Source organism: Aedes aegypti, chromosome 2 (genome assembly GCF_002204515.2).
Source record: "Aedes aegypti strain LVP_AGWG chromosome 2, AaegL5.0 Primary Assembly, whole genome shotgun sequence".
NCBI classification, from domain to species: domain Eukaryota; kingdom Metazoa; phylum Arthropoda; class Insecta; order Diptera; family Culicidae; genus Aedes; species Aedes aegypti.
In genome coordinates, this window is record NC_035108.1 from 105,454,675 (window position 1) to 105,474,909 (window position 20,235).

Here is a 20,235-nt window from a genome sequence, read left to right on the forward strand (position 1 = left end):
TTAGATGGACAAATTGATGTGAAGATTTGCGAAAAAGTTACACGTCTTCTCAGTGAGAATCGAACTCACGACTCCCCGATCTCTAGTTGGGGCGCGTTAACCACTACGCCATGAGAGGACTCATGAACGCAGAAGTTAACCTGAATTCGATTTCAGCTCAATAATCACGTGATCCTCTTTCGCAAAGTGCACCTCTTTCGGAAGAATTAGATGCCCATCCAAACACAACGCTTTCTATATATATCCAATGCCTAGCCCGAGAGCGCATTGTTTTTTTTTAGATATAGGAATAGCACACTACACTAGCCAGCAACTGCGCTGGCTGAGGTTTCTATTGTGTGGGCTTCCAATGGGTCGCGACGTTCTCAAACGACCGGTTACGGAACATGAGTCCGTTGCTCGATAAATACTTGTTTTAATTATGAATCGTGGTTTACGGCCAACCAGCCGAGTGGAAGTTTAACAACTACCGAAAAGCTAAACATTACATATAATTTGCAATTGGATTAGATGGACAAATTGATGTGAAGATTTGCGAAAAAGTTACACGTCTTCTCAGTGAGAATCGAACTCACGACTCCCCGATCTCTAGTTGGGGCGCGTTAACCACTACGCCATGAGAGGACTCATGAACGCAGAAGTTAACCTGAATTCGATTTCAGCTCAATAATCACGTGATCCTCTTTCGCAAAGTGCACCTCTTTCGGAAGAATTAGATGCCCATCCAAACACAACGCTTTCTATATATATCCAATGCCTAGCCCGAGAGCGCATTGTTTTTTTTTAGATATAGGAATAGCACACTACACTAGCCAGCAACTGCGCTGGCTGAGGTTTCTATTGTGTGGGCTTCCAATGGGTCGCGACGTTCTCAAACGACCGGTTACGGAACATGAGTCCGTTGCTCGATAAATACTTGTTTTAATTATGAATCGTGGTTTACGGCCAACCAGCCGAGTGGAAGTTTAACAACTACCGAAAAGCTAAACATTACATATAATTTGCAATTGGATTAGATGGACAAATTGATGTGAAGATTTGCGAAAAAGTTACACGTCTTCTCAGTGAGAATCGAACTCAAAACTCCCCGATCTCTAGTTGGGGCGCGTTAACCACTACGCCATGAGAGGACTCATGAACGCAGAAGTTAACCTGAATTCGATTTCAGCTCAATAATCACGTGATCCTCTTTCGCAAAGTGCACCTCTTTCGGAAGAATTAGATGTCCATCCAAACACAACGCTTTCTATATATATCCAATGCCTAGCCCGAGAGCGCATTGTTTTTTTTTAGATATAGGAATAGCACACTACACTAGCCAGCAACTGCGCTGGCTGAGGTTTCTATTGTGTGGGCTTCCAATGGGTCGCGACGTTCTCAAACGACCGGTTACGGAACATGAGTCCGTTGCTCGATAAATACTTGTTTTAATTATGAATCGTGGTTTACGGCCAACCAGCCGAGTGGAAGTTTAACAACTACCGAAAAGCTAAACATTACATATAATTTGCAATTGGATTAGATGGACAAATTGATGTGAAGATTTGCGAAAAAGTTACACGTCTTCTCAGTGAGAATCGAACTCACGACTCCCCGATCTCTAGTTGGGGCGCGTTAACCACTACGCCATGAGAGGACTCATGAACGCAGAAGTTAACCTGAATTCGATTTCAGCTCAATAATCACGTGATCCTCTTTCGCAAAGTGCACCTCTTTCGGAAGAATTAGATGCCCATCCAAACACAACGCTTTCTATATATATCCAATGCCTAGCCCGAGAGCGCATTGTTTTTTTTTAGATATAGGAATAGCACACTACACTAGCCAGCAACTGCGCTGGCTGAGGTTTCTATTGTGTGGGCTTCCAATGGGTCGCGACGTTCTCAAACGACCGGTTACGGAACATGAGTCCGTTGCTCGATAAATACTTGTTTTAATTATGAATCGTGGTTTACGGCCAACCAGCCGAGTGGAAGTTTAACAACTACCGAAAAGCTAAACATTACATATAATTTGCAATTGGATTAGATGGACAAATTGATGTGAAGATTTGCGAAAAAGTTACACGTCTTCTCAGTGAGAATCGAACTCACGACTCCCCGATCTCTAGTTGGGGCGCGTTAACCACTACGCCATGAGAGGACTCATGAACGCAGAAGTTAACCTGAATTCGATTTCAGCTCAATAATCACGTGATCCTCTTTCGCAAAGTGCACCTCTTTCGGAAGAATTAGATGCCCATCCAAACACAACGCTTTCTATATATATCCAATGCCTAGCCCGAGAGCGCATTGTTTTTTTTTTTAGATATAGGAATAGCACACTACACTAGCCAGCAACTGCGCTGGCTGAGGTTTCTATTGTGTGGGCTTCCAATGGGTCGCGACGTTCTCAAACGACCGGTTACGGAACATGAGTCCGTTGCTCGATAAATACTTGTTTTAATTATGAATCGTGGTTTACGGCCAACCAGCCGAGTGGAAGTTTAACAACTACCGAAAAGCTAAACATTACATATAATTTGCAATTGGATTAGATGGACAAATTGATGTGAAGATTTGCGAAAAAGTTACACGTCTTCTCAGTGAGAATCGAACTCACGACTCCCCGATCTCTAGTTGGGGCGCGTTAACCACTACGCCATGAGAGGACTCATGAACGCAGAAGTTAACCTGAATTCGATTTCAGCTCAATAATCACGTGATCCTCTTTCGCAAAGTGCACCTCTTTCGGAAGAATTAGATGCCCATCCAAACACAACGCTTTCTATATATATCCAATGCCTAGCCCGAGAGCGCATTGTTTTTTTTTAGATATAGGAATAGCACACTACACTAGCCAGCAACTGCGCTGGCTGAGGTTTCTATTGTGTGGGCTTCCAATGGGTCGCGACGTTCTCAAACGACCGGTTACGGAACATGAGTCCGTTGCTCGATAAATACTTGTTTTAATTATGAATCGTGGTTTACGGCCAACCAGCCGAGTGGAAGTTTAACAACTACCGAAAAGCTAAACATTACATATAATTTGCAATTGGATTAGATGGACAAATTGATGTGAAGATTTGCGAAAAAGTTACACGTCTTCTCAGTGAGAATCGAACTCACGACTCCCCGATCTCTAGTTGGGGCGCGTTAACCACTACGCCATGAGAGGACTCATGAACGCAGAAGTTAACCTGAATTCGATTTCAGCTCAATAATCACGTGATCCTCTTTCGCAAAGTGCACCTCTTTCGGAAGAATTAGATGCCCATCCAAACACAACGCTTTCTATATATATCCAATGCCTAGCCCGAGAGCGCATTGTTTTTTTTTAGATATAGGAATAGCACACTACACTAGCCAGCAACTGCGCTGGCTGAGGTTTCTATTGTGTGGGCTTCCAATGGGTCGCGACGTTCTCAAACGACCGGTTACGGAACATGAGTCCGTTGCTCGATAAATACTTGTTTTAATTATGAATCGTGGTTTACGGCCAACCAGCCGAGTGGAAGTTTAACAACTACCGAAAAGCTAAACATTACATATAATTTGCAATTGGATTAGATGGACAAATTGATGTGAAGATTTGCGAAAAAGTTACACGTCTTCTCAGTGAGAATCGAACTCACGACTCCCCGATCTCTAGTTGGGGCGCGTTAACCACTACGCCATGAGAGGACTCATGAACGCAGAAGTTAACCTGAATTCGATTTCAGCTCAATAATCACGTGATCCTCTTTCGCAAAGTGCACCTCTTTCGGAAGAATTAGATGCCCATCCAAACACAACGCTTTCTATATATATCCAATGCCTAGCCCGAGAGCGCATTGTTTTTTTTTTTAGATATAGGAATAGCACACTACACTAGCCAGCAACTGCGCTGGCTGAGGTTTCTATTGTGTGGGCTTCCAATGGGTCGCGACGTTCTCAAACGACCGGTTACGGAACATGAGTCCGTTGCTCGATAAATACTTGTTTTAATTATGAATCGTGGTTTACGGCCAACCAGCCGAGTGGAAGTTTAACAACTACCGAAAAGCTAAACATTACATATAATTTGCAATTGGATTAGATGGACAAATTGATGTGAAGATTTGCGAAAAAGTTACACGTCTTCTCAGTGAGAATCGAACTCACGACTCCCCGATCTCTAGTTGGGGCGCGTTAACCACTACGCCATGTGCTATTCCTATATCTAAAAAAAAACAATGCGCTCTCGGGCTAGGCATTGGATATATATAGAAAGCGTTGTGTTTGGATGGGCATCTAATTCTTCCGAAAGAGGTGCACTTTGCGAAAGAGGATCACGTGATTATTGAGCTGAAATCGAATTCAGGTTAACTTCTGCGTTCATGAGTCCTCTCATGGCGTAGTGGTTAACGCGCCCCAACTAGAGATCGGGGAGTCGTGAGTTCGATTCTCACTGAGAAGACGTGTAACTTTTTCGCAAATCTTCACATCAATTTGTCCATCTAATCCAATTGCAAATTATATGTAATGTTTAGCTTTTCGGTAGTTGTTAAACTTCCACTCGGCTGGTTGGCCGTAAACCACGATTCATAATTAAAACAAGTATTTATCGAGCAACGGACTCATGTTCCGTAACCGGTCGTTTGAGAACGTCGCGACCCATTGGAAGCCCACACAATAGAAACCTCAGCCAGCGCAGTTGCTGGCTAGTGTAGTGTGCTATTCCTATATCTAAAAAAAAACAATGCGCTCTCGGGCTAGGCATTGGATATATATAGAAAGCGTTGTGTTTGGATGGGCATCTAATTCTTCCGAAAGAGGTGCACTTTGCGAAAGAGGATCACGTGATTATTGAGCTGAAATCGAATTCAGGTTAACTTCTGCGTTCATGAGTCCTCTCATGGCGTAGTGGTTAACGCGCCCCAACTAGAGATCGGGGAGTCGTGAGTTCGATTCTCACTGAGAAGACGTGTAACTTTTTCGCAAATCTTCACATCAATTTGTCCATCTAATCCAATTGCAAATTATATGTAATGTTTAGCTTTTCGGTAGTTGTTAAACTTCCACTCGGCTGGTTGGCCGTAAACCACGATTCATAATTAAAACAAGTATTTATCGAGCAACGGACTCATGTTCCGTAACCGGTCGTTTGAGAACGTCGCGACCCATTGGAAGCCCACACAATAGAAACCTCAGCCAGCGCAGTTGCTGGCTAGTGTAGTGTGCTATTCCTATATCTAAAAAAAAAACAATGCGCTCTCGGGCTAGGCATTGGATATATATAGAAAGCGTTGTGTTTGGATGGGCATCTAATTCTTCCGAAAGAGGTGCACTTTGCGAAAGAGGATCACGTGATTATTGAGCTGAAATCGAATTCAGGTTAACTTCTGCGTTCATGAGTCCTCTCATGGCGTAGTGGTTAACGCGCCCCAACTAGAGATCGGGGAGTCGTGAGTTCGATTCTCACTGAGAAGACGTGTAACTTTTTCGCAAATCTTCACATCAATTTGTCCATCTAATCCAATTGCAAATTATATGTAATGTTTAGCTTTTCGGTAGTTGTTAAACTTCCACTCGGCTGGTTGGCCGTAAACCACGATTCATAATTAAAACAAGTATTTATCGAGCAACGGACTCATGTTCCGTAACCGGTCGTTTGAGAACGTCGCGACCCATTGGAAGCCCACACAATAGAAACCTCAGCCAGCGCAGTTGCTGGCTAGTGTAGTGTGCTATTCCTATATCTAAAAAAAAAACAATGCGCTCTCGGGCTAGGCATTGGATATATATAGAAAGCGTTGTGTTTGGATGGGCATCTAATTCTTCCGAAAGAGGTGCACTTTGCGAAAGAGGATCACGTGATTATTGAGCTGAAATCGAATTCAGGTTAACTTCTGCGTTCATGAGTCCTCTCATGGCGTAGTGGTTAACGCGCCCCAACTAGAGATCGGGGAGTCGTGAGTTCGATTCTCACTGAGAAGACGTGTAACTTTTTCGCAAATCTTCACATCAATTTGTCCATCTAATCCAATTGCAAATTATATGTAATGTTTAGCTTTTCGGTAGTTGTTAAACTTCCACTCGGCTGGTTGGCCGTAAACCACGATTCATAATTAAAACAAGTATTTATCGAGCAACGGACTCATGTTCCGTAACCGGTCGTTTGAGAACGTCGCGACCCATTGGAAGCCCACACAATAGAAACCTCAGCCAGCGCAGTTGCTGGCTAGTGTAGTGTGCTATTCCTATATCTAAAAAAAAACAATGCGCTCTCGGGCTAGGCATTGGATATATATAGAAAGCGTTGTGTTTGGATGGGCATCTAATTCTTCCGAAAGAGGTGCACTTTGCGAAAGAGGATCACGTGATTATTGAGCTGAAATCGAATTCAGGTTAACTTCTGCGTTCATGAGTCCTCTCATGGCGTAGTGGTTAACGCGCCCCAACTAGAGATCGGGGAGTCGTGAGTTCGATTCTCACTGAGAAGACGTGTAACTTTTTCGCAAATCTTCACATCAATTTGTCCATCTAATCCAATTGCAAATTATATGTAATGTTTAGCTTTTCGGTAGTTGTTAAACTTCCACTCGGCTGGTTGGCCGTAAACCACGATTCATAATTAAAACAAGTATTTATCGAGCAACGGACTCATGTTCCGTAACCGGTCGTTTGAGAACGTCGCGACCCATTGGAAGCCCACACAATAGAAACCTCAGCCAGCGCAGTTGCTGGCTAGTGTAGTGTGCTATTCCTATATCTAAAAAAAAACAATGCGCTCTCGGGCTAGGCATTGGATATATATAGAAAGCGTTGTGTTTGGATGGGCATCTAATTCTTCCGAAAGAGGTGCACTTTGCGAAAGAGGATCACGTGATTATTGAGCTGAAATCGAATTCAGGTTAACTTCTGCGTTCATGAGTCCTCTCATGGCGTAGTGGTTAACGCGCCCCAACTAGAGATCGGGGAGTCGTGAGTTCGATTCTCACTGAGAAGACGTGTAACTTTTTCGCAAATCTTCACATCAATTTGTCCATCTAATCCAATTGCAAATTATATGTAATGTTTAGCTTTTCGGTAGTTGTTAAACTTCCACTCGGCTGGTTGGCCGTAAACCACGATTCATAATTAAAACAAGTATTTATCGAGCAACGGACTCATGTTCCGTAACCGGTCGTTTGAGAACGTCGCGACCCATTGGAAGCCCACACAATAGAAACCTCAGCCAGCGCAGTTGCTGGCTAGTGTAGTGTGCTATTCCTATATCTAAAAAAAAACAATGCGCTCTCGGGCTAGGCATTGGATATATATAGAAAGCGTTGTGTTTGGATGGGCATCTAATTCTTCCGAAAGAGGTGCACTTTGCGAAAGAGGATCACGTGATTATTGAGCTGAAATCGAATTCAGGTTAACTTCTGCGTTCATGAGTCCTCTCATGGCGTAGTGGTTAACGCGCCCCAACTAGAGATCGGGGAGTCGTGAGTTCGATTCTCACTGAGAAGACGTGTAACTTTTTCGCAAATCTTCACATCAATTTGTCCATCTAATCCAATTGCAAATTATATGTAATGTTTAGCTTTTCGGTAGTTGTTAAACTTCCACTCGGCTGGTTGGCCGTAAACCACGATTCATAATTAAAACAAGTATTTATCGAGCAACGGACTCATGTTCCGTAACCGGTCGTTTGAGAACGTCGCGACCCATTGGAAGCCCACACAATAGAAACCTCAGCCAGCGCAGTTGCTGGCTAGTGTAGTGTGCTATTCCTATATCTAAAAAAAAACAATGCGCTCTCGGGCTAGGCATTGGATATATATAGAAAGCGTTGTGTTTGGATGGGCATCTAATTCTTCCGAAAGAGGTGCACTTTGCGAAAGAGGATCACGTGATTATTGAGCTGAAATCGAATTCAGGTTAACTTCTGCGTTCATGAGTCCTCTCATGGCGTAGTGGTTAACGCGCCCCAACTAGAGATCGGGGAGTCGTGAGTTCGATTCTCACTGAGAAGACGTGTAACTTTTTCGCAAATCTTCACATCAATTTGTCCATCTAATCCAATTGCAAATTATATGTAATGTTTAGCTTTTCGGTAGTTGTTAAACTTCCACTCGGCTGGTTGGCCGTAAACCACGATTCATAATTAAAACAAGTATTTATCGAGCAACGGACTCATGTTCCGTAACCGGTCGTTTGAGAACGTCGCGACCCATTGGAAGCCCACACAATAGAAACCTCAGCCAGCGCAGTTGCTGGCTAGTGTAGTGTGCTATTCCTATATCTAAAAAAAAACAATGCGCTCTCGGGCTAGGCATTGGATATATATAGAAAGCGTTGTGTTTGGATGGGCATCTAATTCTTCCGAAAGAGGTGCACTTTGCGAAAGAGGATCACGTGATTATTGAGCTGAAATCGAATTCAGGTTAACTTCTGCGTTCATGAGTCCTCTCATGGCGTAGTGGTTAACGCGCCCCAACTAGAGATCGGGGAGTCGTGAGTTCGATTCTCACTGAGAAGACGTGTAACTTTTTCGCAAATCTTCACATCAATTTGTCCATCTAATCCAATTGCAAATTATATGTAATGTTTAGCTTTTCGGTAGTTGTTAAACTTCCACTCGGCTGGTTGGCCGTAAACCACGATTCATAATTAAAACAAGTATTTATCGAGCAACGGACTCATGTTCCGTAACCGGTCGTTTGAGAACGTCGCGACCCATTGGAAGCCCACACAATAGAAACCTCAGCCAGCGCAGTTGCTGGCTAGTGTAGTGTGCTATTCCTATATCTAAAAAAAAACAATGCGCTCTCGGGCTAGGCATTGGATATATATAGAAAGCGTTGTGTTTGGATGGGCATCTAATTCTTCCGAAAGAGGTGCACTTTGCGAAAGAGGATCACGTGATTATTGAGCTGAAATCGAATTCAGGTTAACTTCTGCGTTCATGAGTCCTCTCATGGCGTAGTGGTTAACGCGCCCCAACTAGAGATCGGGGAGTCGTGAGTTCGATTCTCACTGAGAAGACGTGTAACTTTTTCGCAAATCTTCACATCAATTTGTCCATCTAATCCAATTGCAAATTATATGTAATGTTTAGCTTTTCGGTAGTTGTTAAACTTCCACTCGGCTGGTTGGCCGTAAACCACGATTCATAATTAAAACAAGTATTTATCGAGCAACGGACTCATGTTCCGTAACCGGTCGTTTGAGAACGTCGCGACCCATTGGAAGCCCACACAATAGAAACCTCAGCCAGCGCAGTTGCTGGCTAGTGTAGTGTGCTATTCCTATATCTAAAAAAAAACAATGCGCTCTCGGGCTAGGCATTGGATATATATAGAAAGCGTTGTGTTTGGATGGGCATCTAATTCTTCCGAAAGAGGTGCACTTTGCGAAAGAGGATCACGTGATTATTGAGCTGAAATCGAATTCAGGTTAACTTCTGCGTTCATGAGTCCTCTCATGGCGTAGTGGTTAACGCGCCCCAACTAGAGATCGGGGAGTCGTGAGTTCGATTCTCACTGAGAAGACGTGTAACTTTTTCGCAAATCTTCACATCAATTTGTCCATCTAATCCAATTGCAAATTATATGTAATGTTTAGCTTTTCGGTAGTTGTTAAACTTCCACTCGGCTGGTTGGCCGTAAACCACGATTCATAATTAAAACAAGTATTTATCGAGCAACGGACTCATGTTCCGTAACCGGTCGTTTGAGAACGTCGCGACCCATTGGAAGCCCACACAATAGAAACCTCAGCCAGCGCAGTTGCTGGCTAGTGTAGTGTGCTATTCCTATATCTAAAAAAAAACAATGCGCTCTCGGGCTAGGCATTGGATATATATAGAAAGCGTTGTGTTTGGATGGGCATCTAATTCTTCCGAAAGAGGTGCACTTTGCGAAAGAGGATCACGTGATTATTGAGCTGAAATCGAATTCAGGTTAACTTCTGCGTTCATGAGTCCTCTCATGGCGTAGTGGTTAACGCGCCCCAACTAGAGATCGGGGAGTCGTGAGTTCGATTCTCACTGAGAAGACGTGTAACTTTTTCGCAAATCTTCACATCAATTTGTCCATCTAATCCAATTGCAAATTATATGTAATGTTTAGCTTTTCGGTAGTTGTTAAACTTCCACTCGGCTGGTTGGCCGTAAACCACGATTCATAATTAAAACAAGTATTTATCGAGCAACGGACTCATGTTCCGTAACCGGTCGTTTGAGAACGTCGCGACCCATTGGAAGCCCACACAATAGAAACCTCAGCCAGCGCAGTTGCTGGCTAGTATAGTGTGCTATTCCTATATCTAAAAAAAACAATGCGCTCTCGGGCTAGGCATTGGATATATATAGAAAGCGTTGTGTTTGGATGGGCATCTAATTCTTCCGAAAGAGGTGCACTTTGCGAAAGAGGATCACGTGATTATTGAGCTGAAATCGAATTCAGGTTAACTTCTGCGTTCATGAGTCCTCTCATGGCGTAGTGGTTAACGCGCCCCAACTAGAGATCGGGGAGTCGTGAGTTCGATTCTCACTGAGAAGACGTGTAACTTTTTCGCAAATCTTCACATCAATTTGTCCATCTAATCCAATTGCAAATTATATGTAATGTTTAGCTTTTCGGTAGTTGTTGATTTTTTCGTTTTTCAATTCGATCCAAAACCAAACTCAAAAAACCCGATCGTCGATAATCACAACCAAGAACCTTACTTCTCAGGCAATGTCGCGGACTTTCTGGTGAGTAATCCGAACAAGCTGTTCACGCAGGACATGAAGCACGGCGGGACGCCGCTGCACTGGAGCTCCAGCCGGGAAGTGCTGAACTCGCTGATCGAACGGGGCTGCGACGTCAATCTGGTCAACTTCAACGGGCAGACGCCGCTGCATGTGATGGTGAGTTTTTTAGGTGAAATTAGGTGTTACCTTGTAGATTCTGCATGACCATCGAGCTGAATTTTGCAAACAAAATTGGTCGAAAGTATGTGGACACAATATTTCGGAAACAAACTTCCCGAACATAAAAACATTAGAACCAACATCACATAAAGCAAGGTGGCTTCATTGTACTCTGTAGCCAGACAAACGAAAACGGCCTACGACTGATTGTTTTCGCCGCCTCCAAGAATATGGCCATTCGGAGCATCTACTTCCAGCACATCCTTCCGTACCCATACACCTGCAGATCACCACAGCAGACAGAATCACAAATCAACCACGTTTTGATTGATGGACGGCACTTCTCCGACATTATCGACGTCAAGACCTATTGTGGCGCTAACATCGACTCTGACCACTATCTGGTGATTCTCGCCTCGGAACTGCACCCAAAACTCTCCGTCGTTAACAACGTACGGTCCCGACGGCCGCCCTGGTATGACCTAGGGCGGCTAACGGAACCGGATGTCGAGACTGCATTACCGGAAAAGGATGAGGTGGACCAAGCTTCTCTTAAGGACTGCTGGAGTACAGTGAGAGCAGCTATCAACGATGCAGCTAGGAGCAACGTCGGTTTGTGGGATGCAGTCGACAGAACTATTGGTTCGACGAGAAATGCAGGCAGATTCTGGAGAAGAATGCTACGTGGATGGTCATGCTGCAGCAAGGGACTCGACAGAACGTGGGACGCTATAGACAGAAACGGCAACAGCAGACAGGCCTCTATAGGAAAAAAACGCTGCCTAGAAGAGACGGAGTGCGAGGAAATAGAACAACTGTACCGGTCTCAAGAAACACGTAAGTTCTATCAAGCTCAATGCATCCCGCAATGGCTTCGTGCCGCAAGCCGAGATGATATGAAGGGAGGATGAATATATGAATATGAAGGATATGAATTTCTCGACGGAGGAACGTGAGGTGTTCGAAAGGTGGAAGCAGCAATTCGACGAACACCTGAACGGATCGGAAATGGAGTCATAAAGATGGACCCGGATAGGCTGGCAATTTGTCAGCTACCGGAGGAGTGGAAGGGGGAGGCAATATGCTCCATGTACAAGAAATGCGACTATTTAGAATATGAGAACTTCCGAGCGATCACCATTCTGGATGCGGCCTACAAAGTGTTATCCCAGATCATCTTCCGTCGTCTGTCACCTGTAGTAAACGAATTCGTGGGAAGCTATCAAGCCAGCTTCGTTGACGGCCGATCGACAACGGACCACTGTACGGCAAATCCTCTAAAAATGTCGTGGATACAAGGTTTCAACGCATCACCTTTTCATCGGTTTCAAGGCGGCATACGACAGTATCGTCCGCGTAGTGCTATGGAAAATAATAGAGGAGAACACCTTTACCGGGAAGCTCACAAGGCTAATAAGAGCAACGATGTGCGAAACGGGTGTGCGAAATAGTGTGAAGATTTCATGCGAAAATTTTAATGATCAGATAGGACATCCCTTCAAATGGTCCGGCGTAGTCGTTTCCTGGGTCCTCCTGCTTTAGGCCACGGCGAGTGCTTCCTTCTCCACTTGACTTTGCTCAGTTTGTGTTAGTGTTCTTGAATAGGCGGTGATTCATGATGGCGGCACCGATTCCAGTATTTGATGCGTCTCCAGTTACGATGATGCTCAAACTAGGTGGGTTGCCTTTCTTTAAAAAGTTGTCCTATGATCGGCGTAATTGAAGCATTTCTCTGACGAGCTTGCCGTTAAAATTAACAGCTTCGAGGAAAGATCTGACTTGACTGATATCGGTAGGACGTGGCATCTGGACAATTGCACTGATTTTTGCTGTATTTGGACGTATACCTTCTGAACCGACTGTGTGGCCAATAAACTTGATGCTGGACTGTCAAAGTTTGCACTTCTCCAATCGTAAGTTGAATCTGAACTGTTGATGTTAGGTGTGATCGCAGCACACCGTGCAAAATTTGAATTTCGAATCGTTACCATTAGCAACAGATTTCCAATCATAGCGTTGCCCGAGCATAACTCGGTCTCTTTTGCCGTAAAACGTAGATTAGTGAAGACGTAATAAAATTAGCTCTGGTTAAGTTAGTCAAAACCACGTTTTTCACTGTTTCGGCTGATCCAGAAACACAACATTTTTTGGCGACGAGGTAAAAAGTGAAGAAGACTGCCCTACGCAACGAGCTCCAGCATACGCGAAAACGGTAGGGAAATGCAGCAAGCGATCCTGCAAATGGCTGAACTACTCCAACGATTGGCCACGCCGACGCCGATCAACCAGGAGAAAATTCTAGATTCGCTCTCCACCAACATCAGCGAATTTGTGTTCGACCCCGAAAACGGCATCACATTCGAAAAGTGGTGTGCACGTTATTCGGACCTTTTCGACAACGACGCTCGGAATCTCGACGACGCGGCCAAGGTACGTCTTCTCCTGCGGAAGTTGGATCATGCTTCAAACAGCCGTTATGTGAACTACATCCTGCCCCAGATTCCCAGAGACATCCAGTTCGACGAAACGGTAGCCACGCTGAAAAAATTTTCGGCACACCGACGTCCGTTTTCAACAAACGCTTCCATTGCCTACAGCTGGTGAAAAATGAGGCAGAAGACATCATCAGCTACGTCGAGAAGGTAAATCGGGCATGTGAGGAGTTCGAGTTCGATAAAGTTAAAATCGACCACTTCAAGTGCTTGGTTTTCGTCTGTGGTCTCAAAGCATCCCGCTACGCAGACATTCGGGCCCGGCTTCTTTCCCGCATGGAGGGCGAGACGGCTGAAGCACCAGTGACTCTCCAGACACTAATCGACGAGTTTTAGCGACTTGTCAACCTCAAGGCGGACACAACGCTCATCGAAAAACCATCAGGTTCGAAGCATATCGTCCACACGGTCTCGGAGAAAAGGGAGAATCAGTCACAACGTCCACCGAAAGCAAAAGATAAGCAGCTACCATCCACACCATGTTGGCAATGTGGTCAGGTCCACTACGTGCGGGACTGTCCATTTTCCGGCCATCGTTGCAAAACCTGCGATCGCGTCAGCCACAAGAAAGGTTACTGCGGCTGCATCAAGAAGTCAACCGCCGGCGATTCCAGTCAAACGCATTCGACCGGTAAGAAGCCTGCAAAGAAGAAGCAGAATAAATCAAGTGTTTCCAGTTCCCAAACTCGAGGAGTCTCCGTGGTGAACCACATCGCAAACCGTTCCAAGAAGCGACGCTTCGTAACGACAGCCATCAACAACGTCACAACGTCGTTGCAATTGGACTCAGCCAGCGACATCACGGTGATTTGCGAGCAAACCTGGCAGCAGCTAGGTAAACCGGAAACGATGCCACCGCATACCTGCAGGTTGAAGTGGACGACGAGTCGAAGAAGCTACTAACCATCAACACGCACAAGGGGCTGTTCCAATTCAACCGCCTCGCTCCAGGGGTGAATTCCACGTCAAGGCGGAAAAGTGCAAGATTTTCCAAACCGAGCTTGGTTACCTGGGCCATATCGTGAATCGCCATGGTATTCGTCCGGATCCAAAAAAGCTTCGAGCCATCGCCAACATCCCAGCTCCAACCAACGTGATCGAACTTCGCTCGTTTCTCGGTGCCGTTAATTTCTACGGCAGATTTGTGCACAACATCCACGAGCTTCGCCACCCAATGGACCAGCTACTGAAGAAGGATGTCAAGTGGCAGTGGAACGTCGAATGCCAGCAAGCGTTGGAAAAATTCAAGGTTTTGTTGACGCACTACGACCCGACACTACCCCGATTCCGAAGAAGAAGAACCACACCGCAACCGACTGTCAATAACAACAACAACCGACCGAGGCGCATCGTACGGCTACCAGCGAGATTCGAGCCGTACTACCTGAACTAAGGGGGGAGATGTTAGGTGTGATCGCAGCACACAGTGCAAAATTTGAATTTCGAATCGTTACCATTAGCAACAGAATTCAAATCATAGCAACCTGCGCGTTGCCCGAGCATAACTCGGTCTCTTTTGCCGTAAACCGTAGATTAGTGAAGACGTAACAAAATTAGCTCTGGTTAAGTTAGTCAAAACCACGTTTTTCACTGTTTCGGCTGATCCCGAAACACAACAGTTGAAGTCGAGTGAACAGAGCTTGCAAAGTTTCTTCGTATTCAGCTTCTGTTTTGGTGTACACGATGAAGTCGTCTACTGCTTCGATTCCCACAAGCAAGCTGCTCATCAGCTGCTCTAATGCACTCGGTGCCGATTTTACACCAGGAGCTAACTGGCTGAACTGAAACAGTCCCCGATGGGTGTTAATTGTCAAAAGCTTCTTTGATTCTTCGTCAACCTCAAGGACACTAAAGATCTTGATACGTGCCAGCTTGCTGAAAATGTATGGAACGATACTGGTCGTTTTGAAAGGATAGCAGGCTTCGCATTTGGTTTCAGGGATAACTTAACCTTCGTTCTCGTACAGTGACCTAATTTTTATATCCTGTAAATAAAAAATAAAATAATATGTTAATCAGTTTACTGTCCGGGAAGTCTCCTCTCTGTGCCTACAGCAGCCAGTATTTATAGCTCATAAATACCTTAGGTACGAACAAGTAAAAGCTACCAGAGTCATAAGGTAGAATAAGGAATATCATTTGAGATAGGTAGACATGACACTAATGTGTCCTTGAATACTTCAGGGTAACGGGTGAGGTATCGGCTTCCACAGTCCGGATTGAAATTGGGTTGATTTACTTGATTGATAGTGGAAGCGAGATTGAATGCTTCGATGACTGTTACGTCCGAACCACAATCCAGCTAAAGATGCGCCGGATTACGGGGTAACTTTGATAGTTTTTTCGAAGAAAACTTGAATATTTTTGCATGCTGTTTCAAAGATTTACAATTTATATTTTTAAAACAAGTACTGGCATCCTAGCTATCGATTACAGTCGATAAATTGGCAAAAGATTTATTTTGAATGTATATATAATTTTTCATATAACCGAAAGTCGGTTTTCTGTTTTGGGGTAACTTTGATAATGGAGTATGATTCAAACAAAATTGAATGAATAACGAACATTTGTAGGGCATTGCATACCTCTAGGCGTTTAACGTTATATGGAAATTTCTGACTTAGATTACAAAAATGGTCCCAGTTTGTGAAAATGCTTTACGCTAAGAGATTTGAGACCGTATTCAAGTTCTATGATAACTAGGCTGTCAAAGATAAGTGGCCAACTATTCAAAACTACATCAAATAGTGAACGTAGAACAGTTTGTTTGTAAGCGTTTCGAAAATGCTAAAATTGTGTGAATTTTTTAAATTCGTATTAAAAGCCTAAAATGTTCTTGATTCAAAAGAAAACCGCTCTTACATGAAGTGTCATACTAATATTCTTTAGTTTTGCATTCGTTTTGCTTAACTGATTAACAGAAATTATGATATTTCGTTTAGTATGTGGTGGGTTACGCACTATCAAAGTTACCCGCATTATCAAAGTTACCCCGTTTTACGGTACTTACTTATAGGTGCTGCTACTGAGTTGAAGGAATGGATGTGATTTGCCTGAGATAAACGCTTGCCTAGAAGTTGGATGAGATGAAGAGTCTTCTCGCTTGAATGTTGAGAACGAGAAGATTTCGGCTGCTTTGGTTGCCGAACCGTTTGGACCGCAGAAGAAGATTGCTTCTTCTCCACCAAAGTTTTGTCGTGTTTGAAATTCGAAAGCCTCTGGCATTCGGTGACTAGAGTCTATCTTGAACCTGTTACCCCTAGTTGTGCAACCAAGAATAGGGAGCTGGATCCTATTCTTGGCAATTTTGATTCCCTTCGGCAGTGGGTTTTTTTTGAAAGCTACTGAGCTCAAATTTTGCCACAATATGCGTCGTATTGAAGTGCTTCATCATGCTGGCTATCTCCTGGCACAACACCCACGAGACTTCACCTTCGAAGAAGTTGTGAAGAAACTGAAATCCGTTTCGGACACCACTAGTCTCCGTTCAGCCAACGGTACGATTGCGTCATGATTGTAAAGAACGAAGCAGAAGATTACGTTACTTACGCTGGCATCGTCAACCGCCAGTGTGAGGACTTAGAACTGAACAAGCTGACCATTGACCAATTCAAGGGATTATTCTTAGTTTGCGGTCTACAATTATTTAGAGATCCAGACGTCAGAACAAGATTAGTGTCGAAGCTTGAAGCAGACACGGTGGCAACGGTGAAAGCTTAATTGCTCCGCGATCCATCTGAATGCATCAATATCCTCAATGTAAATAATTTCAAACTTTAATTTTCCAATCCTTCTACACGACACCAGGTCAGTCGCGATCGGCTCGAGTGCGTGGTCGCTCTGCTGGCCCACGAGGCGGAAATCGACGTGGTGGACAACAGTGGCAACACCCCGCTGCACATCGCCGTCGAGAAGAAGCTCATCCCAATCGTGCAGTGTCTGGTCGTGTTCGGTGCGGACATCAACAAGCCGAACAAGGAGGGCAAGACGCCTCGACATCTGGTCGGCAAAGATGATTCCGGCTCCAAAGATGCCATGATTCTGTACATTCTGCACTCGGTTGGCGCCAAGCGATGCCAGGATAATGGCGGCAGCAAGTGCCCTCCCGGATGTTCAGCCAAGGGCAACTACAACGGGATTCCGCCGGCGCAACCGGAAACGAGCGAGCAGCGTGAGCATATCCAGCATATGCTGGCCAGTACGAGTCGATCCCAGCGAAATAGCATTCCCAGTTTGATATCCAACACAATCAAAACGGTTCGGGAGGAGCGCGAGGCGCTGCGGGAGATCAAGGAGGAGGTGAAAACGGTGGATGTTTCCCAGGAACGCAAAGGGGCAAGCATGATGGATGCTCTGTTATCCATGTTCACCAATAAAGTAGAAGCGGCTTCCAAGGATAGTGTTCCGGGATCGTCGAAGGGCTCTCCAACAGGAAAGAATTCGATTGACATAGGTGATGAACCGATGCTGGAAGAACCCACCGTTCACGAATCGACATGCCCTGCTCCGGACTCGGGTGAATGGCATGGTCGTGGTCGCTTGCTGTGCCTCGATGGCGGAGGCATCCGTGGTCTCGTATTGGCCCAAATGCTGCTAGAAATTGAAAATCTTGCACAAACGCCAATAAATCACCTGTTTGATTGGATCGCTGGAACAAGCACTGGTGGAATTTTGGCACTTGCCCTGGGTTGCGGTAAGACCATGAAGCAATGCATGTGTCTGTATCTTCGCATGAAAGATCAGGCTTTCGTCGGTTCTCGTCCGTATCCAAGTGATCTGCTAGAATCCGTTCTCAAAGAACAGTTGGGAGAGTTCACTGTAATGTCCGACATCAAGCACCCAAAGCTCATGGTGACTGGAGTGATGGCCGACCGGAAACCGGTAGACTTGCATCTTTTCCGGAACTATAAATGCGCTAGCGATATCCTTGGAATTGCCACGCCGTCTAACAGCCGAAGACAGCCACCGCCGCCTCCGGAAGATCAGCTCGTATGGCGCGCAGGACGCGCAACGGGAGCAGCTCCTTCCTATTTCAGAGCTTTTGGCCGGTTTCTGGATGGTGGTCTGATAGCGAACAATCCCACCCTGGATGCGATGACCGAGATTCACGAGTACAACATGGCCCTCAGAAGCATCGGACGGGAAGCGGAAGCAACGCCTGTAAGTGGGAACTTTATGGCGGTAAAATGATCAACGTTTCACTAAATGTTTCATTCTTAATTTCAGATTTCCATCGTGGTATCTCTTGGTACAGGACTGATTCCGGTTACAGAGCTGAAAGAAATCGATGTGTTCAGGCCGGATAGCATATGGGACACCGCAAAGCTGGCCTACGGTATCTCTGCTATTGGTAAGTGACACATGATAGAAAAAAATCACACTGGACGAAAAAAACTGTAAAATAGGGTCCCTGAAAAAGGTCCCAATCGGACCGAAACGGGTCCTTGGAATATGTGTTGTGATCTTCCATGGGCTTTTGTCATCTCTGTCGATTACCAGGTGAGATCTTTTGGAGATTTCTTGGAAGTTCGTTGGCAGACCATCAAAATATTCTAATCTAATCCTGCTCGAGACTTTTACGGAATATTACAAATGTTTCGTTTGATTCCATGTATGGCATGAATTTTTGGGAAGATCCAATGACATTCATTACTAGCTCATTATTGAGTCCTTCTCAATGATCTTCGGATTTTCTGGAATGATTTCCAAACAAATTTCCTCAACTCTAGGATAAACCTTTGTAGATTTACCTGATAAAATTTCTTTATGGAACATCCGTAAAATTTCTTATTATCTGAGTGTGGAAACACGTAGATCTAGGGTTTTTTGTGAACAGATTTTTCCCTATACTGCTTGACTTCAGACACCAAAACATTAAATTCTTATTATAAATAACATTGTTATTACGCAGCTGAAAGGTGATCCAAATCTCTGCAATTGTAGCCGTTATAATTAATCAACACTGAAACTGATAAAATCGAATAAATAAAATGAATTGAATTGAAAAAATTATTATCTGAGTAACTACTGAAAAAATGGTGGAAGAATTTCTGAAGGGAATCCTGTTAAACTTTTCGGAGTAATCCCTGTAGAAATTACTGGAGGTATCAGCGTTGGAGGACTTCCTGAAGAATGTTGAGAAATCACAGAAAGAATATCAGGACAATTCCTAGGAAAATTGCCGAAAAAATCTTTAGATAAATTTCCAAAGAGATTTCTCCTCTTAATGTGTTCCTAAACAAATCTCTGGAGAATCCCCGTTACTTTACCTCGAGTCTCAAGAATTCACTTTAGGGGGAAAAAATAACTTTAAACATCATTTTGCTTTAAAAAGGGGCTTTTCAGAAACTTGCATGAAAAGAGTGGCCAAGAACACTCTAAGAAAAGCCAGCTACCAGTCTTGAAGTGATTGTGGTTTTTAAAAGATACTCGATGATATATCCTCGGCGTGTTCCTAGTGAGATTTCCAAAGAACACATCGTATTTTTTGTGGATCTATAGTAGATTCCTCCCGCTCTACTTGGGTAAGTTCCTTACAAGATCTCCGATGCATTTCTATTGAAATGTTGGGCGATTACTGATAAGAACACTGACGGAAAAAATATACGGAAATATTGATAGTAATCTATACTACATAATTTCATGACTAATTGTAAATCCTGGACGCACTCCAAAGATATTTTGGGCCGTACACTTCAACTTGTGACGCACTAGAGCAGGCCTGCCCAACGTTTTTGAACCGCGGGCCACATTTCAGCAATAAAATTGCGCGGCGGGCCAAATAATTCCAGATAAATTTAGATAACTGTTTTTGAGCATCATACTAAGCATTCAGTAAGAATTCCACTTAGCATTCTTTCAAGATCTTGCGAAGGAATTGTGTTTCAAGATTATGTCAGTA

The 20,235-nt window shown here is 44.3% G+C and overlaps 1 protein-coding gene across 4 annotated transcripts in view; it reads left to right on the top strand.

The window, feature by feature from the left end:
• Positions 1 to 20,235, top strand: part of LOC5576852 (85/88 kDa calcium-independent phospholipase A2) — a 108,717-nt gene that overhangs the window by 68,031 nt on the left and 20,451 nt on the right. For all 4 annotated transcript variants that reach the window (XM_021841837.1, XM_021841836.1, XM_001656230.2 and 1 more), the window contains 3 exons: positions 10,664 to 10,839; positions 17,142 to 18,494; positions 18,561 to 18,684. In XM_021841837.1, coding sequence (XP_021697529.1) covers positions 10,664 to 10,839; positions 17,142 to 18,494; positions 18,561 to 18,684 — 1,653 coding nt within the window. The remainder of the gene's footprint in view (positions 1 to 10,663; positions 10,840 to 17,141; positions 18,495 to 18,560; positions 18,685 to 20,235) is intronic.